The sequence below is a fragment of the Lipotes vexillifer genome, unplaced genomic scaffold, assembly GCF_000442215.2.
Source record: "Lipotes vexillifer unplaced genomic scaffold, Lipotes_vexillifer_v1.1 scaffold184, whole genome shotgun sequence".
Lineage (NCBI taxonomy): Eukaryota > Metazoa > Chordata > Mammalia > Artiodactyla > Lipotidae > Lipotes > Lipotes vexillifer.
Genome location: NW_006783561.1, coordinates 1597511 through 1620504, shown reverse-complemented (window position 1 = coordinate 1620504; position 22994 = coordinate 1597511). Strand labels below are relative to the sequence as shown.

Genomic DNA, 22994 nt, shown 5'->3' with positions numbered 1-22994 from the left:
CTGGGAAGTGGAAAAACATTTGCCGTGGGAGGAAGGGTTCAGTTCGGCAGGTATTTGGGAGACTCCTTGACAAAGTATGTAGTGCTTCGAACTACAGGATTGTATAACATGATTCATGTCCTTGAAAGTTGAAACATTTAAGTAACAGTAAGAGATTGTGGACCAAAACAAGTGGTGTTATAATTGTTCAAAGAAGACAGAGTTTAGTGTGAGCTAGAGTAGGCAGGAACTTACTTCACAGATAAGATAGGATTTCTGTTGGTTTCTGAAGGATGTGTAGGATATGATCCTGGATTCTGAGGGTGCATCTCAGGAAGTAGAAACAAATTGACTAAACAAAGACGACACAGTTGAGCATAGTGTGTACAGGAGGTGTTTGCTCTGATGCCCTCGGACTTTCCTCCCACTCTGCATCTTGATTTTCCTTCTTTTTCCAAATACTCAGGGTCTCATCACTATATGGATATGCATGGGTATGTGTACTGCAAGCATTAGTGATTTGGAAAAAATGAAAGGAGTTATACCACAGCATACCAAACTGCATTGGACTCTCACTGCCTTTAAAGATACACAGCCATTTTTGCCATAGGGAATTTCTTAACCAGCTTATTCTATTTGACATCAATTGCTTGGGACCGCCTCTCTGATATTCCTTTCATCTCTTTTGTAATCAGTATCACTGTTTCTTCTCAGAAGAACTTAAGCCTTTTAAATAGGGACACCTGGCTTTTAGTGTAACAATTTATGTTAGAAATATTCTTTATGGTCTTACCAATCTGTTTTGGCCATTTGCCATCCTCATAGTGGATCACATCAGTATAAGTGATGGTTCCTATCCTGTGTGTAGGGGTCAGCAAACTTTTTCTGTTAGGGCCAGATAGTTACTATTTTAGACTTTGCAGGCCATATGGTCTCTGTTGAAGCTCCTCACCTCTGCTGTTCTAGCACAAAAATGGCCATAGACACTGGAATGTGGTACAGTGGCTATATTGCAATAAAACTTTATTTACGGACACGGAAATTTAAATTTCATATAATTTTCATGTGTCACAAGATACTATTCTTTTGATTTTTTTTTCAATGACTTAAAAATGTAAAAACCATTCTTAACTTGGCCATACAGTCTTAACTGGTTGCTTCCTACTCTTAATGCAGAGTAGATAATCTTCCTTTACCATCATCTAGGGATTCCTTTGTCTTTTCTCTTGGATCGGATCTCTTACCTCCTGGGTTTATGTACTTCCTATTTTATAGTTTACTCCCTCATTTTGGTGGTGCACATCCCTTATTAGCTTCCCCAGTGTGTAAAAAGAGTGAAACATTTAGATTTTTGTAAATCTAGAATGTCTTCATTCTTTCCTCCCACTTATTGACAATATGGGTATGAAATTGAAGGCATTGCTACATTTACCTCTAATTTTTAGTTGCTGTGAAGAAGTCTAAATTCTTTTTGATTTGCAAAACTTTATGGTCACTTTTTTTCCTCTTTTCTGGAAGCTTTTAAGTTTTGATTATTTTCCCCCAATATATCGAAAATTCACAATTATGTGCCTTAGTACAGGTCTGCTTTCATGCATTGTATTGGGTACTTGGTAGGTCCCATCAATCTGGAAACTCATGTCCTTCAGTCCTGGGAAATTTTCTTGCATTCTTTCATTGATGATTTCTTTCCCTCTGTTTTCTCTGTTCCTTCCTTTTGGAACTCCTATCAGTCTTCTGTTAGACCTCTGGATCTCCTACTTTCATATTTCTTACCTCTACCTTTTTGTTAGTTTATAAGAAAATTCTACAATTTTATCTTTTCTGTCAGTCAAAGTCCAGGCATGAAAACAGAAACCACTTTGGTATTTAAAACAAATAATTTAATGCAGGAAATTGTTTATACAAGTTATGGGAAAGCTGAGAAGCCAAACGGGATAGTGAGGCAACCTGTCAATAGCAGGAAGCCATTATCACCCCTAGGCTGGAGGGACAAAGGGAAGAGCTGATGTTACTGGACCTCAGGGGCTGAGAGTATGACAAAAACATAGGCCTAGCAGTAGGAGCTGGAGCCATGGAGGAGATGCTGCCAGTGCTGAAAGCGCCCACTAAATTGGAGAAATGGGAAGAAATGCCCTGGGTTTTCCTTTCCTTCTGACCTGCATTCTTCTACAAGTGCTTCCTGTTGGCTGAACACAGGCCATTATGGGAGCCTGGGAAATGCAGCCTGCAGTGGTCAGCCCAAGGAATGGCTCTGAGGGCAGAAAGGCCCAGGACTAGCACATCTGCTATTAACCCCTTCTATTGATTTTGTTCCTCATTTCTGCTCTCATGCTTTGAATTTCCCAGGACCTTTTTTTTTTTTAATTAATTTTTATTGGAGTATGGTTGTTTTACAATGTTGTATTAGCCTCCACTGCACAACAAAATGAATCAGCTGTACACATACAGATATCCCCTTCCCTTTTGGACTTCCCTCCCATTTAGGTTACCACAATGCATTAGGTAGAGTTCCCTGTGCTATACAGTATGTTCCCATCAGTTGTCTATTTTATACATAGTATCAATAATATATATGTGTCAATCCAGTCTCCCAATTCCTCCTACCCCACCCCTTTCCCCCTTTGTATCCATACATTTGTTCTCAACATCTGTGTCTCTATATCTGCTTTGCAAATAAGATCATCTATACCATTTTTCTAAATTCCACATATATGCATTATTATACGATATTTGCTTTTCTCTTTCTGACCTACTTCACTCTGTATGACACTCTCTAGGTCCATCCACGTCTCTACAAATGACCCAATTTCATTCCTTTTTATGGCTGAGTAATATTCCTTTGTATATATGTACCACATCTTCTTTATCCATTTTCCCAGGGCCTTTTATTGTCATTTTTGATGATCTCTTGAACGTCTTTTGTTTTGTTTTTTTAAATATTTATTTATTTGGCTGTGCTGGGTCTTAGTCACAGCACGCAGGATCTTTGTTGCCACATGCGGGATCTTTAGTTGCACCATGCAGGATCTTTTAGTTGTGGCATGCAGGCTCTTAGTTGCGGCATGCAGGATCTCGTTCCCTGACCAGGGATCGAACCCGGGCCCCCTGCATTGGGAGCTCGGAGTCTTAACTGCTGGACCACCAGGTTAAGACTGGTGGTCTTTTTTTCTTTAACATTCTGTTCTTATTTAATCCATGAATGAATTACTTTCTTACTGTTTTTGAAAACTCTCCCCACATATGTGATCTTTGTTTCCTCCAAGTTTTTTTTTTTGTTTTTGGTCTCTATTTCCAGGTTAGAGGCTTTCTTCAGATATCTGGTAATCCTTGGGAGTTTGCACATGTTTCAAAGTGAGAATTATAACATTGAGTGGGAGCTCTGAGCACAGGGAATGGGCTGGCTGAGGATGAACTTCTCTGTATAGTGGCTTACATGGACAGCTTGGGAACCCCCAGTGTATTCTTCCTCTTGGGCTAGTCAGGTTCTTCTAGAAAAAGACGTTAGATCAGCCTAGAGGGAGAAGTCTGGCTACAAGCAAATAGGGCTGGAAGGAGTTGGAAAATCTCAATACTCAAAACTGTATTACTCAGACCTCTTTTTTTTTTTTCCTGCCGTGCCGTTCCCCAATCAGGGGTTGAACCCAGGCCCTGGTAGTGAAAGCACTGAGTCCTAACTACTGGACCACCAGGGAATTCCCACTTAGACCTCTTTTGATTCAGCACCCAGGCCCTCAGCTGCACCTACGTCTCTAAGACTAGACCTCTGTCTTACCCTCGCTAAAGAATTAAACCTCCAGATTCTACTGCAGCTAGGGAGGACTTGAGAAGCAATCTCGGAGGTCAGATTGCTTCTCGAACCCCACTCCCAATTCCAAAGGTACCTGGTACTTCTGGTTGTGAAGCCTTTTGAGGAGACTGATGTATATGGGGAGTTACTCAGCATTCCCCAAGCCTACTGAGGATTCTGTTATCTTGGCTCTGCTAAGTCATTTTCTTCTTATCCATCTGCTTTTCACCTTCTGCAGTTTTGTTGCTAACATCCCTTATCCTGTTCTCGTCAACCTTTAGCTTTATAGCTTTAAAAAAAAAGAAAAGAAAGGAAAATCCCTTTACTGTATTTTTGGTGGGATTTCTAAAGAGAAAAGGAAAATCTGATGTATGTTTTCAGTGTGCCTTCTTGACATACACTTGGCCAACAGGCACATGAAAAGATGCAAATCAAAACTACAATGAGGTATCACCTCACACCTGTCAGAATGGCCATCATCAAAAAGTCGACAAATAATAAATGCTTGAGAAGGTGTGGAGAAAAGGGAACTCTCCTGCACTGTTGGTGGGAATGTAAATTGGTGCAGCCACTATGGGAAACAGTATGGAGGTTCCTTAAAAAACTGAAAATAGAGCTACCATATGATCCAGCAATACCACTCTTGGGCATATATCCAGAAAAGATGAAAACTCTAATTTGAAAAGATACATGCACCCCAGTGTTCACAGCAGCACTATTTACAAGAGCCAAGACATGGAAGCAACCTAAACGTTCATCAACAGATGAATGGATAAAGATGTTGGGGGGGGGGTGCGTGTGTGTGTGTGTGTGTGTGTGTGTGTGTGTATGTACACACACACACAATGGAATACTACTCCGCCATAAAAAAGAATGAAATAATGCCATTTGCAGCAACATGGATGGACCTAGAGATTATCATACTGAGTAAAGTAAGACAGAAAGATAAATATTATATGATATCACTTATATATGGAATCTAAAAGTAATATAAATGAACTTATTTACAAAACAGAAACAGACTCAAAGATATAGAAAACAAACTTTATGGTTATCAAAGGGGAAAGGTGAGGAGGAGTAAGTTAGGAGTATGGGATTAACAGATACATACCACTATATATAAAATAGATAACAAGGATTTACTGTATAACACAGGGAACTATGTTCAGTATCTTATAATAACCTATAGTGGAAAAGAATCTGAAAAATATATATATGTATATAAGTGAATCACTTTTCTGTACACCTGAAACTAACACAGTATTGTAAGTCAACTATATACTTCAATAAAAAAAAAATCTGCATTCTTGACACAGAAATCATGAAAGTTTTTATAATGCCGGAATTACAGCTTTTTTTTATTTTTATTTTATTTATTTATTTTTTTTGCTGTACGCGGGCCTCTCACTGTTGTGGCCTCTCCCGTTGCGGAGCACAGGCTCCGGACGCGCAGGCTCAGTGGCCATGGCTCACAGGCCCAGCCGCTCCGCGGCATGTGGGATCCTCCCGGACCGGGGCACGAACCCGTGTCCCCTGCATTGACAGGCGGACTCTCAACCACTGCGCCATCAGGGAAGCCCTACAGCTTTTTATAATGGTAAAAAAATAGAAATGTCCATCAAAGGGTGATTATCCAAATAAACTGTGACTCAACCACACAATGAAATAGTATCAGCCACTAAAACTAATGCTATGAAAAAATAATTTAATAACATGAAAAAATGTACCTAGTATTAAGTGAAAAAATAGATTGCAGAAAATATATTCAAAAGGTCACATTTTTAAAAAGTGTATATATTTTACAGAGAAACAGTGTCTACCAATCACATAGTCATAATACTATATATACAAAGAAGAAACTTGCACCAGAAAGTTAAGGGTGCTTATCTCTGAATGGTGAGATGATAGATCAGATGGAAACTGTGTGATCAGATAGAAAATAAATGCCCAACAGACAAAAATTCCCAAGGAACATGTAAGAGCAAGCAGTCTTCCTGCTGGGGCCTCATACCATAAACTTCTGCCAGATTGGGTATAAATCTCACCCTATTCTGCAGGGTTGCCACATTCACTCCTGTGTCCAGGGGTGGTCTGAAGAGTTATACAAGCTCACGCCCCCTTCTCCCTTTTATAGCCACCTAATGATCCCCATGGTATCCAGAGAGAAGATCTCATCCTGAGTCTTCGAGCTGTGCTGGCTTATACACCGCGATTTGCTGAGGTGGGTCTAGCCAAAGTTAGGATATGTAGCCTCAACCCACAGAAGGATCTGAAGAAAAAACAGTAAAAGCATGGGGGGAAAGAAAGTTCCAGTATACATTTTAGGGGATGGCATCTTGCAGGTGTCTTCAGACCTTCGAAGTAAAAAACTTCACCATCTCTTCATTTAAAATAGTAAACCAATCCCTATTTGGTGCTATCTTTTGAAATTCTTTAGCTTTGCCAGCTAGCCCACTTCTCAGGTCACTGGGAGTCTGGCCATGGATTGAGAGGGAAGTTGGTTTACAGTCACAACTCTCGACTCGAGTATAGCTCCTTGATGTAACACCTACCCCTGGGAACTGGTGGCAGTGAGGACATGGTTGGCCTTGGTGTGGCTACAACACTACCCATATCTCACTCTTTAGTTCTTCCTTCTCTCCCACAGTTCCTGCTCCCCCTGCTGATTGAGAAAGTGGATTCCGAGATTCTGAGTGCCAAACTGGATTCTCTGCAGACTCTGGTGAGTGATTGTTCTCTTTTGAGGATCCAGCTGTCTTTAGACAATTTAGGGGTGCTAAAGGATTATGAATTGATTCTTGGAGAGCCAGGGAATAGTTCATTGGCCTCAAGAGAGGGATACCCAGAATCCAGGCCTATATGTTGACCTAAAGCCCCCAGTTGCATTTTGTCTTGTTCTGTAGTAATCGAGTGGCAGCTGAGGAAAGGCTGACCAGGGCTCCCGCTTCATGCTTGTTTTCCATCAGTCAGGACAAGCTCCTATTTTTCGGTGACCTGGGTAGGATGGTTATGAAATCCTGCTGGTTTTACTGCTGAGAGCCAGGGTCTTTCAGGTGCCATTATGCTGAGGGGCCTGCATATCCTAGGAAGTCTGAGTGTGTAGATAGCCATTACCTGTGCTTTCCTTGGCAGAATGCTTGCTGTGCTGTGTACGGACAGAAAGAACTAAAGGACTTCCTCCCCAGCCTTTGGGCTTCTATCCGCAGAGAGGTGAGTGTTACTTAGATAAACTCACTACCATTAACTCCTGGTTGTCAGGCACGAGGGGAAATAACACACCTTATCCTTTTCCCTCTATTGCTGTGCTTGGTTATTCAGCAAGAGAGCAAGGGGGCATACTTTTAGTTGAATGACAAGGGTAGGGTCAGCTGTTTAGTGGTGGCACACGATCAGTCTCGCACAGTGCCCAATTCCTGTCCTTCCATCGTAAGGAGCATAGGTCATGCTGAGTAGAGGGGGAGAGGAAGAGACTTAGGAAAGGGGTTCCCAACAACCACTGCTCAAAGTCGTATTCAGTTTCTCAAAAATTATGTGTATCAATCCTAGTGGGACTGAGGACTTAGTGAGAATACACCAATTGAGAAGAAACTCATTTGGGGGGTTAATTTCCATTGCTGTGCCCCAAAGGTTCTCACCGCCCCCTCCCCGCAAAGGAAATAGGCAGTAGGTGGGCGGGGTCTCACCTGGTGCAGGCTCACCTCAGTAGCCATGGGATCCCTCCCTGACAGGTGTTCCAGACGGCAAGTGAGCGGGTAGAGGCCGAGGGCCTGGCAGCCCTTAACTCCCTGACTGCGTGTTTGTCTCGCTCTGTGCTGAGGGCTGATGCTGAGGACCTCCTTGACTCCTTCCTTAGCAACATTCTACAGGGTAATGGGGCCATGGCAGCTAGAAAGGGGAGTGAGCACAACAGAGAAATTCCTTAAGGCCAGTGACCTTTCATGAGTGGCCCCCATGTTCAGTGATTTCGGTGCTGGAGCCCTGCTTTGAATTGAAAGCAATTTAAATGGTAACTGCTAGCCAACTGTCCCAGGGCTCAGCCTCCAACTTCTATGGCCTGCAGGGGAACCAGGCAACATTCAGCCTACTCCCTAGGTCTGTGATGTGCTGCCTCTCTAGACTGCAGGCACCATCTGTGTGAACCAGACATGAAACTGGTGTGGCCTAGTGCCAAACTGTTGCAGGCGGCTGCAGGTGCATCTGCCCGGGCCTGTGACCACATCACCAGCAACGTGCTGCCCCTACTGCTGGAACAGTTCCACAAGCACAGTCAGGTAAGGAAGCAGAATCTGTTGGGGAAATGATGGGACCCCTTGCCAGGATCGCTGTCTCACAGAGAGAGCGCTAAGCATTGAGCTTGGGCCTAGATATAGTAGATCTCGGGTTTTGCTCCCATTAGCTGCTGCTGGTTCCCTTGTTCACTCTTTTCCTGACACTCTTATGTACAAGGATAATTCTCCCCAATTCTGCAGTAGCAGGACTGAAATCCTTTAAAAATAAAGTATTTTTAGACTTGAATACCCCTTAAAACATTACAGAGCAACCAGCGGCGGACAATCCTTGAAATGATCCTGGGTTTCTTGAAGCTGCAACAGAAATGGAGCTATGAAGACAAGGGTGAGGCCATCTACTAGATGTGGTATCCTGGGGGCTGCTGAGCACTATAGCCCTATAAAGGATGGCAGGCAAAGAGCGCTACAGAGAAGTAGTCTAGAACAGTGGACCTGTTGTTCTGAGGATGTAGCCCAAGAGAACACTTAACAGTTGAGGCCTGTTGATTTCTTTCCTAGTGTACGTCCCAGATACCCAATGGATTAAATTCTTTAAATCTGCCCCGGGAATTCCGTGGCGGTCCAGTGCTTAAGACTCTGTGCTTCCACCGCAGGAGGCAAGGGTTCGATCCCTGGTCAGGGAATTAAGATCCCACATGCCACGCAGCACGGCAAAAAAAAAAAAAATCTGTCCCAGGTTATCTTTGCATGAGTTCTGAATAGGGTTTCCCTCTAACCTGGACTCTGTCTCTTCCTAGATGAAAGGCCTCTGAGTGGCTTCAAGGACCAGCTGTGCTCACTGGTATTCATGGCCCTGACAGACCCCAGCACCCAGCTTCAGCTTGTTAGCATCCGTACACTCACAGTCTTGGGTGCCCAGCCAGGTACGCTTAAGGAAAAGAGAAAAGATAGGAGTATTGGTCCCTTTCTTGTGATTTTCTGTCTTAAGTGAAGAGCAATCTCAATTCCCTGGTTCTCACTACAACTCTGGATGATTTGGGACTTCTTATAGGACTTTAGGAAGGGTTGTGATGGCTGCAGGGGAAGAAAGATGAGGTTCGTGTTTCCTTCCTACACAGATCTCCTGTCTTCTGGGGACTTGGAGCTGGCAGTGGGTCACCTATACAGACTGAGCTTCCTGGAGGAGGATTCCCAGAGTTGGTGAGAATATAAGGCAGTGAGATCGAGCAAACTGTTCCAGGGCTCTGTGCTTCTGACCCTTGGCTTTCCGTAGGGGAGGTGGGCCCTGTGCTTGGCTCTGGCTGCTACCCGGTTGGAGGTGTGGGAATGCTCTCTTTTCTTGGGTATTAAGAAGCCCGGTCCAACTTAGTGGTGTAAGTACTGGAATCCTACTCTTCAGCAAGGTGGCCTCAGAAGCCCACATTCCTGAATCTGCCTAATGGCAGGCCTAAGCAAGAGAGCCATGGATCAAGGCTCAGCTAATGCTCATCTGCCTTGTGCCCCAGCAGGGTGGCAGCACTGGAAGCATCAGGAACCCTGGCTACTCTCTACCCTGTGGCCTTCAGCAGCCACCTAGTGCCCAAGCTTGCTGGGGAGCTGTGTATAGGTATGTGTCTCTGATCTTCCGTGGCTTACCCCTTCCCAGGGAGGCTTGGGGGCCTTCATGCTTGCCATCACACAGTGAAACCTTGTCTCCTGGGTTGCTTTCAGAGGAGTCAGATTTGGCTAGAGGGGATGGGCCCACCAAATGCTCCCGGCATCGGCGCTGTCTGCAAGCCTTGTCAGCTATATCCACACATGCCAGTATTGTCAAGGAGACCCTGCCTCTTCTGCTGCAGCATCTCCGCCAGATGAACAAAGGTAACTACCAGGAACAGTCATCAAGGAACTGGGCTGAAGGGGGAACCATAGTCAGGTTTGGAGTTGATGCCTCTAAAGCAGTGGTTCCAGTGGTGGCTATAGTAAGAGTCACATGGGAACTTTTAAAAAGTGCTGAATGCGTGGGTCTTAGTCAGTCCAACTGATTCAGCCTCTGAGGAGGGATGAGACTTGGGCAACAGTTATTAAGAACGCCCACGGAGTCCATTGAAAAGCACCACTGGGGACTTCCCTGGTGGCGCAGCGGTTGAGAGTCCGCCTGCCGATGCAGGGGACACGGGTTTGTGCCCCGGTCCAGGAAGATCCCACATGCCGCAGAGCAACTAAGCCCATGCACCACAACTACTGAGCCTGCACTCTAGAGCCTGTGAGCCACAACTGCTGAGCCCGTGCGCCACAACTACTGAAGCCCACGCACCTAGAGCCTGTGCTCTGCAACAAGAGAAGCCACCGCAATGAGAAGCCCGTGCACCGCAACAAAGAGTAGCCCCCACTCGCCGCAACTAGAGAAAGCCTGCGTGCAGCAACGAAGACCCAACGCAGCCAAAAATAAAAACATAAATAAAATTTTTAAGAAAAGAAAAGCACCACTGTAAGGCCAAGCTACTCAAAATAGGGTTCATCAACCAGCAGCACGGGTATTATCTGGGAGTTTATTAGAAATGCAGAATCTCAGGCGCCACTGATCAGAATCTGCATTTTAACTGGATCTCCAAGTAACCTGTACATACCCTGGAGTTTGAGAAGCACTGCCCCTCATAAGTGACATAAGTGACAGCAGCTATTGCTATTGTGAACCTGTGCGTGCACACCATGGAACCTCACTAATTCCCTAAGTGCCCCACTCTGCACTGCCCGGCCCTTTGTGGATGATCCAGCACCTGATGTGAAGTAGAAAGAACACTGGACTCAGAGCGTGGCCTGGGTTTGATTCCTGACTTTTTCACTGTTACCCTGGAAAAACCACTGGTAATTTATTGAGCCTCCACATCCTCCTCTATAAAATGGGGGAAATTATATTTCTAAGAGAGTTGTTATGAAAACTAAATGAGAATGTACAGCTGACCCTTGAACAAAACACGTCTGAACAGCACAGGTCCACATATACAGATTTTTTTCAGTAGTAAAAACTATAGTACAATATGCTTGTGGTTGGTTGAGTCCACAGATGCAGAACTGCAGATATGGAGGAACTGTGTAAAGAGGGACCATTATAACTTGCACGTGGATTTTCAACTGTACAGGAGGGTTGGCTCCCCTCACCCCCGCCTTGTTCAACAATCAGCTGTGTATGAATGCTTCTGTTGCAGAACTGGCTGGGCAGGTCTCAGATCCTGGATAAAATGACTTGGCTCTTTATAAGACACTCTTGGTCTCTTTAGTTACTCATCTTCGATTATTCTTCCCATATTCTGTATGTGACAGACCTGGAAGTGCTTTTAAGAAAACCTTACAGAGAACTTTCTCACCACACAGGGAATACGGTTGCAGGAATAAGTGAAGTTATTGCTGTCTGTCAGAGTCTCCAGCAGGTGGCAGAAAAATGCCAGCAAGACCCCGAGAGCTGCTGGTATTTCCATCAGACAGCTATACCTTGCCTGCTTGCCTTGGCTGTGCAGGCTTCCATGCCAGGTAACTTCCTCCACCTCACCCCTCCCTCCTCCCGACTCAGCCTTCCACTAGTGTTGAACAGCACTGCCACCCTCCGGGTATCACTGGTATTGCATTTTGTACCAGCAGAGGCTTCTTTTGAATCCTGTGTCCACATAATGAGATTTCACTTCAAGCAGAGGGTGCCAAGCTGACCTCTGGCAGGAACCAAAATCTACTAGTGTTAGCAACACACAAAAGGATGCACACTTTTTCCCCCTTTAGTTGCTGTGTAATTAGATTAGTTAGAATTAGGCTCTGGAGTCAAGCAGACCTGGTTGGGTTTCGTGGTCAACTCTACCACTTGCCAACTTAGATGAAGATAGCCTTTCTGGGCTTCCCTAGTAGCGCAGTGGTTGAGAGTCCGCCTGCCGATGCAGGGGACACGGGTTCGTGCCCCGGTCTGGGAGGATTCCACATGCCGCGGAGCGGCTGTGCCTGCGCATCCGGAGCCTGTGCTCCGCAACGGGACAGGCCACAACAGTGAGAGACCCGCGTACCGCAACAACAACAACAAAAAAAAATAGCCTTTCTAAGCTTCTGTTTCCTCACTTTATGGGGTTGATAGTAATATCTGTATCACAGGGTAGTGGGTAAGGATTAAATAAGTTAATGTGCAGTGCTTGGCAACAGTAATGTATGTATGTGTGGTAGCTGCTGTATAAAAGGACCCATGAAGATAAATCCATGTTACCTTTAAGTTTTTGAAGACTAACATTTCTGATGTTAAGAATGTTCATATTAGCTTGCCTTATTTTCCACTGTTGCCCAGTCAAAGGACTGCACAAAGTTCTCGGGAGCTCCCTATGGCCTGCATTACACACTCCTACTTCTGGTGCCTTGCTGCTTCTCAGGGCTACAGCACTACTTGAGAACAGTTTAAAAACTGCTCTTCTTGTAACTAGAGTCAAGGCCCAGAGTCATGATGATGACAGGACCTAATCGTCTGAGCCACAGTCATGGCCTGTGATTGTGTGTTTTGATTTTGCAGAGAAGGAGCACTCAGTTCTGAAGAAAGTGCTGTTGCAGGATGAGGTCTTGGCCGCGATGGTGTCTGTCATTGGCACTGCCACCACCCACTTGAGCCCTGAGTGAGTATAATCATGGATATGACTTGATCCCAGGGAGGACAGAATTCTTGGGAAGAAGCAGCAAATAACTTCCTTTAGAGCTGTCCTCTTATCCAGATTGAAACATGGAGGCAGCTTTTGTTTTGTTAAGTCTTGCTGGCAAAGTAAGAAGGGGCCTTTTAGCATCATGGACTGGGGGCCAGAGACTAATGGTTCTTAGCTGCAGATGTGCATGAGAGTCACCTGTGGAGCACTTCTGAATTACACATTGAGTTCTCTCGCTAGATCGTAAGGTCCAGGAGAACAGGGATTTGATCTGTCTTGTTCACTGCTGTAGCACCAAGGCCTAGAACAGGAATGGTTCCTGGCATATGTCCTGAATTAGTATTTGTTGAAGGTGTGAATGATCATGCTCTGGCCCACGGACTCAGTGACTACCGGGAACCCCAGGGCTGCTGTAGAGCCCTGGCTCCTCAGTGACACCTAGTGCTCTCCCCCCAGCTTGGCTGCCCAGAGTGTCGCCCACATTGTGCCCCTCTTCTTGGATGGCAACATCACCTTCCTGCCTGAAAACAGCTTCCCTGGCAGATTTCAACCATTCCAGGTAAGGGTCTGATGGATCAGACTGGGGAGAATCTTAGGACTTCAAATTTTTAGGGCTAACCTGGGATGGGTATCCTCAGGGCAGACAAGCCTGTTGCTAGCAGGACAGGCTTGATAAGGCTCTTCTTCCTCTGTAGGATGGTTCCTCAGGGCAGAGGCGGCTGGTTGCGCTGCTTATGGCCTTTGTCTGCTCCCTGCCTCGAAATGTAAGTGACCACAACATTTGAGGAGTACCCTAGTTTAACCCTGACCAGGGGAGGTGGATCCTGGGTGACTTCTGGGCTGAAATTTGTCACAAGCTAAGATGATTTTCTGCTTTTCCCACTGGAGAATTTATTTCCCATCCACGCTGGCCCCTGCTGCCACTCTCTCCTGGGTGTCTCTTAGAGTTCAAGTGTTCTCTGGGTCCATGACATGGCCAGGTTTTCTATAGGTGGAAATCCCTCAGCTGAACCAACTCATGCGGGAACTTTTAGAGCTGAGCTGCTGCCACAGCTGCCCCTTCTCCTCCACCGCTGCTGCCAAGTGCTTTGCAGGACTTCTGAACAAGCATCCTGCAGGTACTGGAGTGAGGCTGTGGGTTGGGAGCCTCCCTGAATCAACTTCTGATGAAATCTTGACGTTTAGTTCTCATTCTCTTTTTAAAGGAAGTTAGCTGATATATCAATAATAGGGCTTTCCAAGGGACAGCCCGTGGGACAAGAGTCAAGACCAGAGTTGGGCAAAGCTTTATAGGACATAAGATAAGGGCTTCAAGCAGAGTTCTCTATCTAGTTCTGTCATCCTATTCCCTACAAAGAGCTACTAGGGGTAATTCTTTTTTTTTTTTTTTTTAATAAAAAAACAAAATACTATTTCTCAGGTACTAAGAGTGAAACCCCCTTGCCAGCGGGATATTCGGAGCGCAGGCTCCGGACGCGCAGGCTCAGCGGCCATGGCTCACGGGCCCAGCCGCTCCGCGGCATGTGGGATCTTCCCGGACCAGGGCACGAACCCGTGTCCCCTGCATCGGCAGGCGGACTCTCAACCACTGCGCCACCAGGGAAGCCCTTAGGGGTAATTCTTTATTAGAAGTAGACAACTCTTTTTCGAATGCCAGCACCCCTACGTTATGAGAATACCAGGCTCTCGTGCTGGTGTCCTAGAGCTGAGTGGGCCAAATCCACAACCAAAACAATATTGTTTTTTTCTAATGGCTTCTACATGTAAACGATTTACACCTTTGTTGGTAAAATGGACATGTGTAGCTTCTGCATCAGCATTTCCTCCCTCCTTTTTAGGGCAACAGCTGGATGAATTCCTACAGCTGGCTGTGGACAAAGTGGAGGCTGGGCTGAGCTCTGGGCCCTATCGTAGTCAGGCCTTCACACTGCTTCTCTGGGTAAGGAGTTGGAATGGATTCCAGTTAGACAGAGCAGTTGGTCTGGTTAAAAAGAATTTCTCCATTTAACCCTGAAGCGCGTGCATGCTTCTCAGGGTTTAAGTGTCATGCCCTGACTGTTCTCTTTCTCTCTGATAACAGGTCACAAAGGCCCTAGTGCTTAGATATCATCCTCTCAGCTCCTGCCTTACAGACCGGGTAAGTCCTTGCTGAAGACAGCAGAACCTAGGACCTAAACAGGAACTTCCCTGTCGATCCTCTTCTTCCCAAAAATGACTACTGTCCTCCTCTTGGGTATTTAAGATTCTTCCCCGCTGATGTACCTCAAAGGCTCTCTTTTCTTCAGCTCATGGGCCTCCTGAGTGATCCAGAACTAGGCCCAGCAGCAGCTGATGGCTTCTCTCTGCTCATGTCTGACTGCACTGATGTGCTGACTCGTGCTGGCCATGCTGAAGTGCGGATCATGTTTCGCCAGCGGTTCTTCACGGATAACGTGCCTGCTTTGGTCCGGGGTTTCCATGCTGCTCCTCAAGGTGAGGAGAGTCTAAAGGAAAGCCCTCAAATATATAGACCTCTCCATTGGTCAGGCCACAGTCTCTAAAATAATTTAGGACCTGAGTGCTTCTTTAGAGCTGTAGTGTGACCTGTACCTGAAGCGCTGAACATCTAGATTCTTGACCCACTCTTTTCCTTTGATTGGCATATCTTGGCTATTCTGAGCTTGAGGGGCTTTTTAAAAAAAAAAAAACTTTTTGTAGGCTAATGTCCCAGCTTCAGCAGAGATTAGAATTGAATTCTTAAGCTCTATGTCTGAGCCCAGTTTTCCCCCTAAGCTTTTCCATTTTTTACAGATGTGAAGCCAAATTACCTGAAGGGTCTGTCTCATGTACTTAACAGGCTGCCAAAGCCTGTGCTCTTGCCGGAGCTGCCCACGGTAAGCCTTGCGGTCACAGCCTCTAAGCAGGGACCAAGCCATTGTCCCCCAGCTGGGGCTAGAAAGGGGAGGAAAAGTAGGCTCATCAAAGATGTGGTCATCCCACCTTTCCTGTGGCCCCTTAGCTGCTTTCCTTGCTGCTGGAGGCCCTGTCCTGCCCAGACTCTGTGGTACAGCTCTCCACCCTCAGCTGTCTTCAGCCTCTTCTACTGGAAGCACCCCAAGTAATGAGTCTTCACATTGACACCCTCGTCACCAAGTTCCTAAACCTCAGCTCCAGCCCTTCCATGGTGCGTTGAACCTGAACAACTCTTTGGCCTGTACATCTCCCATTCGTGGGTCTCCCCTCACCTCCTTACGGTTGTGTTCCAGGCTGTCCGGATCGCTGCACTGCAGTGTATGCACGCTGTTACTCACCTGCCCACCCCCGTGGTGAGTACCGCGGATGTCCCTCTCTGGCTTGGAAGCTTCTTAGAAGAGCCAGAGGTACCTTTCTGCCTTAGTCAAGAGGGACTGGCCACCCTGCTGTGTGACTGAGATATGCACTGTAGGGTACAGATAGGCAAGGATTTCCTGACTACCCTAAAATATAATGGCCAGCCTGCCACACAGCATTCTCTGGAATCACTAAAGAAGAATAGGAAGAGTATTAGTTGTAGAGTCAGAGCAGCTTGTTTCGTTGTCTTGGTTGAACAAGGCTAAGATTAGCTCCTCTAACTGCACAGCTGCTGCCGTACAAACTGCAGGTGATCCGGGCCTTAGCCAAACCCCTGGATGACAAGAAGAGACTGGTGCGTAAGGAAGCAGTGTCAGCCAGGGGAGAATGGTGAGTTTTTAGGTCATGGGGAGAGATGGGACTGAAATGAGCCTCACCACTAATGCTGTCAACATTCTTTTTGCCTACAGGTTTCTGCTGGGGAGCCCTGGCAGCTGAGCCCTCCATCCTGGCCGACACTGTTCTGACAATCTAACCTGAAATTACTAACTATCAAGCCATCTTGCCCAAAGCAGGGAGATGACTGGCTTCTGATTGCCTTTCCCACAGACACCGCACAAACGCTGGGCCTCTGTCGCATGGCTGTACAAGAAACAGGAATCCTGACTTCTAATGGATTTGTGAAGTAACTAAGTGTGAGACTACTTGTGTTTGAAGAATGATCTTGGTCTTGGGGCTCTTCCATTTATATGTCAGAAAAAGTGAGATATGCTGCTGAGGGTGAATACAGATGAGCGTGGCCCCGAGGACCAGGGATGGTGGCGTGTGTGTACCTGCTGGAGAATAAAGATTCTTTTGGTAATGGGGCCGTCAGTTATTTCCCTCTCTCCACTTATGCCTCAGCAGTACATAACCAGAAGCAACACTGCATAAGCTAGAGGAACAGTAGTGACAGGAATTGGCCAGGAATTCTTCAGGACATCCAACCCCTCCAAGTGGGGCAGAGGTGGCAGGACCGTAACACCCACTCACTAGGCCTCGACCCTGACTTTCCCCTTCCCCGCCCCACAAGAGAAAAGCAAAGAGTGAAAAGCTACATATCTTTAAAAAATCAAATACCTTTATTTTTGCTCCCTTCAGCACATGAGAAGTGGCAGTGACCTCAGCAGTAGGCCTGGTATCTTTGCCCTGTTGAGAAGCCAGGATCTCAGCTCTACCATTCAGGTGTTTTCTCAGACGGCAAGTGGAAGAGGTGGTAGCCAACCCCAGTGCTGTAAGCTGGAGGAGGTCGGGGTCAGTACCTGGCAAGGTTGCTAGCTGCCTGATCTCCAGTCTGGGGCTGGAACTTCTGTTTGCCTGAGTAAAGGAACATCAGTCCTAGGATTTTTCCACATTATGCCTTGCTTCCGCCATGGCCAGGAGACTGGTCCTTGAGCTGTCCCTGCATGGTACCGTAAGGCAGGCCCACTGGCTCTTTTTGCTCAAGGATTCCAAGAAGCTATCCTTGGAGGCCCTCGAGGCAATGGAGGAAGCAGGGTGGTGCTCAAATTGTGGCTGACACACTCCAGCTCACACTGCCATCACAGAGGCTGAGTGAGCGGTCACCCAGGGAGGGGGATCCCAGCTCATTCCGTTCCCATGGGGCAGGTGACTGGAAGGTAACAACACCCGAGTCAGCCAATGCCTATAAGAGAAGACAGAAATACTTGTGAGATCTAAGATTTCCTAGTCTTCCTTCCTGAGCCTCATGCCTCAGCAAAGATATATCTAGGTAGTCTGAAGCTACCCTGGCATTCATCGCAAAAGTAATAAAAGTTCCAGTTTTGTCCAATAAATGTGCCCTCTGGTGCCTTGAAGGCCTTTAGAGGTTTTCAGCTAAACTTCTAAGGGACCACTGTAAGCACAGTGACAGACAGGAATAATAGGATGGGAAAAGGAAGAGGGCAGGTACTTATAGTCACCTACTTATTACTGCCTCAGTAGTTGCAGTTTGAAGAATGATTTACCTTTGTCTCTTGGGCTGAGGGAGCTATAGCTTCATTTATTGTCTTAGGACCTCTGTCACAAATAGATGACTTCAATCCCACAAATTATGTGCTTGAAATCCAGACACTGCCATAGAAATGAGAGGTGACTGGTGGCCAGCATACCCTAACTAGAGGTCCCTTCTCGAGAACAGCTTTCTAAGGATTCTGTCGTCGTCACCTGCTACCGTACCAATAAAGGGGGCCACTAGCCACACATGCCTATTTAAATTGGTGAAGATGAAATTAAATTTAAAATTCAATTCACTGATATATTAGCCACATTGCAAGCGCTCAAAAGCCACATGTGACTAATGGCTAATGTTTTAGACAGCAGAGGTATAGAATACCTTTCTCATCACAGAAAGTTCAATGAATAGCGCTGGTCTAAATATTTTACTTTACCTTCCTGTGTCCACACCCAGGAATACCTTCCAGTTGTCCAAGCAGCCATAGTTGTAATGATTCCTAAAAACCTAGAGCAAAGAAAAACATGTTTCTATGAACCCTTTTCCTTAAACCAATTTTGAGCCTAAATTGGCCAGGCAAGTTCTGGATTTCATGATGCCTGCCTTAGTTGGCCCTGACCATGGCCTCTGTTTATAGGACGGCAGGTTCAGTTACCTACCCATCCCTCCACCCCAATCCCAGCCCTACTTACTCTGCCCTTGGCCTGCAGTCGGCGTCGCTCCTTCTTGTTGATGTGCCTTTCGATACTAGTCTCACCTCGACTGATGAGAACAGCGTGCCATACAGTTAGGGCACCCAGGGCAAGTGCCACGGAACTGAGAAAAGAGGGGCAAAGATCATGGGGGTAGTGTGGAGGGAGGGAGAGGCCATGCGTAGGTCTGAAATTGAGCAAGTGACTGCCTAGGGACTTATGTCTAAGTCTGCCTTAACTCCCAGCGTACGTGTCCCAGACGAACTTTTACTTCACTGCATCCATGAAAAAGCATCAATGTGGGCTAAGAATAAATGATGTGGAAAGCAAGATGCGGAAATAAGTCTATTACTAATGAAAATGTTATATATTTCCTAAAATACCCATGCTTGGGAGACAGAAGAGGTAGTAAAAGCACTACCTCTACCCAAAGTGCTAGAAAAAAATGGCACAACATTCAGATTCCAGCTCTACCATTCCTAGCTGTGTATCATGGAACAAATCACCTCACCCCTCAGATATGCAATTTTCCTCATCTATGAAATGCACCTACCCTTTAAGTAGGAGTTTAACCTCCCTTGGCACATACCAAACACTCAATGCCAAATCTTTAATGTTCCCTGCCCCCAAATGCTGAAGAAAATTAAGCCCTACTCTTTGCCAACCTAAGTGAGAATAAGAACAGCAGCAGTTTACACAGGGATGGGTTCCTGCCTGGCTGTGGGCACCAAAAAAGGGTTTTCTGAAGCTGCCCCTCAAACTGTCAAAAATGAGAGTTGAGATACCTGCACAGGAACCAGAGGTAGACAAGACTCTTGTGAGTCACTCTTTCTTGGAAGGAGAAGGTGGGTGGTGGGGTCTGGTGATAAGTCTAGAAAAAGAAAACAGCACAGTCTGGATCATTTGCTCCATTGGTCTCCACCAGAGCCCAACACCTGCAGGCAGGGAAGTGATCCAAGCCCATGATGAGAAAATAGGGGGTTAAGCCACAGAAGAGTCAGGGCAGCAGCTAGATGGGTGGACCAAGCTGGTGGCATCATCATGGACAAACACGGGGCAGAGCAGGTCTGGACAGGATGGTAAAGCACAGGAGGGACCAACCCTGGGCCTTTAGCTCTGACAACACAAATGGGGCTCCAGGGGAAGCCACTCCACTCCCCAGCTAGAACTGTGTGGCTGTAATCCCCAAGAGGGGACGAGACCCATACCCAGAATGGAATAACGAGGGGGAGAACTGTGAGCCCCACTAAGGACCGAAAGGGCAGCAGAGACACAATCACAAGCCCAAGATCTGCTCAGAATAAGGAGTCCTAAAAGGCCAGGGGAGAAGGGATGATCCTGCTGCGGACGCAGACAGACCAGGAACAAAGGATGGTCAGACTGGCGCAGCCCGACCTCTGTCCCCTGGAACCCCGTTACACAGACTGACATAGACTCCTTGCTGCTCAGGCCATCACCAAGGCAGAGCCCTTTGCTCAGCCCAAGAAGGTGATAATGGAATAGAGAGCCAAAAACTGTCACGTACCAGGGACTCCCAGCTTGCCCCTAGGCCACTTAGTCTGCCCGTGGCCGACAGTGCCCAGAAACACCCCGATCCAGTCTCGACTGGCCCCTTACCCCAGCCTCTACAACTCGACTAACAGGTGGGCCCCAGTTGCCTCAGCAACTCTATACCCCTGGCCTGAGCAGCAGGAGGCAGTGGGGTGGGGACAGCCCACCTGGTTGGCAACCGCCTGTAGTTTGTTCTTGTCGAGCTGTTTCATTTTCTAAGGGGATGGAAAACAGTGCTGGTTATACTCCCAGACCTCTAGGATGGGGGGTGCTACCAGCCCCGCTCCTTAGGGACGGATTCCACACCCCAAAGTGCTATCGAGCTGCCCTGCTCCTAACTACAGGCTCACCTCGATGGCAGCGTAAGCCTCCCGGAAAAGGTCCCAACTTCCGTAGCTGCAGTAGACACAGCCCAGAGTCATGAAGAAGCAGAAAGAGAAGAAGTACCGATGGTTATAGTGGCCTACACAGTTGTTTAGCCAGGCTGGTGGGGGCAGGATTAAGGACAAGACCGCACACACAACTTCAGGGCGTGCCCAGGTTTCTCTGGCTCATCCTTGGTTCCTGACAACATCATCCAAGCCCAAGGCTTCCTGTCACCAAAGGCAGGAAAATATGGGACTTCCTTGCAGTTGAGGTGAAAGTGTTAAAGCTTTTCAAAGCCCTCACAAGGCCCATCAGGAGATCATGAAAACTGAAATCCTTCAGTAGAAAGAGTCTGCCAATACTTCAACCTAACGGGTTAACCAGACATCTGTGTGGGACAGCAGCAAGGGACCAACGGTTCTATCTGGACACCTACTGGACAACCCGCTGAACCAAACATCTCTTTCCATCCAATAGATGTTAGCACGACAGTCTACAAAGAAAGAGCTGTTAGGGATGGGCGCCTTGCTCCAAGAAGATCCATCCCAGAGAGCATGTAGGCCCCCTGCTTTCCCCAGGAGGTATCAGCCCCGAAACCTGCTCTTCTACAAACTTCTCATGAGCCCAGTGTTCTCTGCAGGGTGATGCTAGAAGCCTCGGGTTTGTGGCCCTTAAACCCCTGCAGTGCTCTGGAGCTAAAGGAGGAGGCCTCAGGCAGAAGAGATAATAAAAGGATACGGCAGTGATGATCCATCTTCAGCACACACCTGTGAGGGAGGGACACAGGCTCTGTTACGGTGGCCAAGGATCTTGAGATGTCAGTGCCAATCCTTTCCTATAAGGACCAGCATCCTGCTGAGGTGGAAAGGGCACAGACTTTGAGGAGAGCCAGGCCTTGCTTCAAACCCTGCTTCACTGGCTACATGACACTGGACGAGCTAACTCCGGGTCTCTTGCCTACCCTGGCCCATCTCTCTGAATCTCACTTTCCACAAGTGGTGAAGATGCGGAACTTGCAGGACGATCCTGAGGACCAGGTGTCCCGATATAGAGGGCACACTGCCTGGCACATGAGGGGTGCCTCATAAATGTCCTGTCAAATTCCAGGTCTAGGTTCTGCCCTAGAGCTACAGCAAAAGGGCCACAGCTGGGGTTCCCAGAGACCCACCTATTGCAGATGCTGCAGTGGTGTGTTCGGGCTGGCTTGGGGTTAATGCACTTCTTACAGATGGAGACTGCTGTGATATCATTCCTGCCCTGTGCAGAGGGAGAAAAGCACCATGACAACTGTGGCAGCACCGGTTTCGTACCTCCAAAATACCAAGGCACTCTCCCTCCGCACTCCTGGAACTGGCTCCAATAGCCTGCAGTTCTCTCCCTCCCCCATGCCCCTGAGGGGGGACCCACCGGGGGTGGGTATCCAGGTGGAGTGGTGATAGCCTGGTAGTAATGGAAGACGATGAGGATCAGATTCCAGTGACTATAGAAGAAATGCCAGCAGAGTCGTGGCACTGAGTAGGTTTGAAGGATGAGGGGCAGGATACACAGGTAGGCGATGGCCACGATGGAGCTGGTCAGCACAATCACCAGCACCACGAACACCTGCCGACACCAGGGAGGTCAAGAAGACGCAGTGAGAGAGCTCGCCAACACCCAGGGTAGACTCAGGAGTTTCCCCAGGGTAGGAGGCCAGTGTGGGTCCAAACCCAGTGTAGGTCCATCAGACACATGTCCCTCTGCTACCCCCAAACATCCCTGTTCCTGTCCCCAGGCATCACTCACCACCCCACACCAGCGGATCACGTTGTCCACCAGCCAGTAGATAGGCTCAAAGGCAGCATCCACAGCGGTGTCACTGCCTGCAAAGGAGTTGTAGAGCAGGGAGCGCAGGCAGACCTTGCCATAGCGCCAGCGCTGAACCAGGCCGCGGAGCAGAGGTGGGCAGCGGCGCCTGTAGCCCAGGAGCAGAAGCAGGCGCAGGCAGAGGCGGGCAGGGCCCAGCAGCAGGCTCCGCTGGCCCCGCATGGCTCCTAGGAGAGCACACAACTGTGAGGGGCCAGCCTGGGTCCTGTCCCTCCCTGCCCCACCAGTAGGGAGCTTAGAGGCAAAGACCTAAGACCGAGGCCCGCTGGGCCTGTCAGTAGGTGTGGGAAGTAGGGAGGTGACTCCAAGCCAAAGCAGGATCTCTGGAGTTGTCTGTGTAGACAGACCACTGGGTGGAGCCCGACCAACGGGCACAAAGCCATCCACGTGCCTCGGGGGGCCTGGCCACCGTAGCAGAGGTGTCCCAGCATCTCCTGCCTGCCCTGGCCCATTGGCCTACCTCCTAACAATTGTCTTCACCAGGAACAGCCAGTGGGGGAGTGAGTTCACAGGATCCTGCACCTAGATCTTCCCTGGTGCTACCTGAGTCTTGGCAAAAGATGCTCATCCTTCCTGCTG

At 47.6% G+C, this 22994-nt stretch overlaps 2 protein-coding genes across 10 annotated transcripts in view; one reads left to right on the top strand and one right to left on the bottom strand.

Moving 5' to 3' along the window:
- Positions 1–16812, top strand: part of MMS19 (MMS19 cytosolic iron-sulfur assembly component) — a 33346-nt gene extending 16534 nt beyond the window's left edge. For 2 of the 4 annotated variants that reach the window (XM_007456212.1, XM_007456213.1), the window contains 23 exons: positions 5904–5990; positions 6417–6491; positions 6902–6979; positions 7498–7636; positions 7886–8040; positions 8305–8383; positions 8796–8921; positions 9117–9198; positions 9504–9604; positions 9709–9858; positions 11353–11508; positions 12518–12617; positions 13098–13200; positions 13337–13405; positions 13633–13759; positions 14480–14580; positions 14722–14778; positions 14927–15113; positions 15432–15514; positions 15640–15804; positions 15887–15946; positions 16240–16340; positions 16421–16812. In XM_007456212.1, coding sequence (XP_007456274.1) covers positions 5904–5990; positions 6417–6491; positions 6902–6979; positions 7498–7636; positions 7886–8040; positions 8305–8383; positions 8796–8921; positions 9117–9198; positions 9504–9604; positions 9709–9858; positions 11353–11508; positions 12518–12617; positions 13098–13200; positions 13337–13405; positions 13633–13759; positions 14480–14580; positions 14722–14778; positions 14927–15113; positions 15432–15514; positions 15640–15804; positions 15887–15946; positions 16240–16340; positions 16421–16448 — 2409 coding nt within the window. In that variant the 3' untranslated portion in view covers positions 16449–16812. The remainder of the gene's footprint in view (positions 1–5903; positions 5991–6416; positions 6492–6901; positions 6980–7497; positions 7637–7885; positions 8041–8304; positions 8384–8795; positions 8922–9116; positions 9199–9503; positions 9605–9708; positions 9859–11352; positions 11509–12517; positions 12618–13097; positions 13201–13336; positions 13406–13632; positions 13760–14479; positions 14581–14721; positions 14779–14926; positions 15114–15431; positions 15515–15639; positions 15805–15886; positions 15947–16239; positions 16341–16420) is intronic. The other 2 variants (XM_007456214.1, XM_007456215.1) reach the window with 2 other exon arrangements.
- Positions 16813–17048: 236 nt separating this feature from the next.
- The window catches only part of ZDHHC16 (zDHHC palmitoyltransferase 16), a 9253-nt gene continuing 3307 nt past the window's right edge, over positions 17049–22994 (bottom strand). Inside the window, exons 2-11 of one of the 6 annotated variants that reach the window (XM_007456206.1) lie at positions 22335–22582; positions 21960–22154; positions 21721–21809; positions 21291–21319; positions 20537–20670; positions 20354–20401; positions 19421–19506; positions 18636–18759; positions 18380–18450; positions 17049–17634 (exon numbers count right to left, since the gene is read on the bottom strand). In XM_007456206.1, coding sequence (XP_007456268.1) covers positions 17520–17634; positions 18380–18450; positions 18636–18759; positions 19421–19506; positions 20354–20401; positions 20537–20670; positions 21291–21319; positions 21721–21809; positions 21960–22154; positions 22335–22577 — 1134 coding nt within the window. In that variant the 5' untranslated portion in view covers positions 22578–22582 and the 3' untranslated portion in view covers positions 17049–17519. Of the gene's footprint in view, positions 17635–18379; positions 18451–18635; positions 18794–19420; positions 19507–19713; positions 19738–20353; positions 20402–20536; positions 20671–21290; positions 21320–21720; positions 21810–21959; positions 22155–22334; positions 22583–22994 lie in introns of those variants that run through there. The other 5 variants (XM_007456208.1, XM_007456207.1, XM_007456209.1 and 2 more) reach the window with 5 other exon arrangements.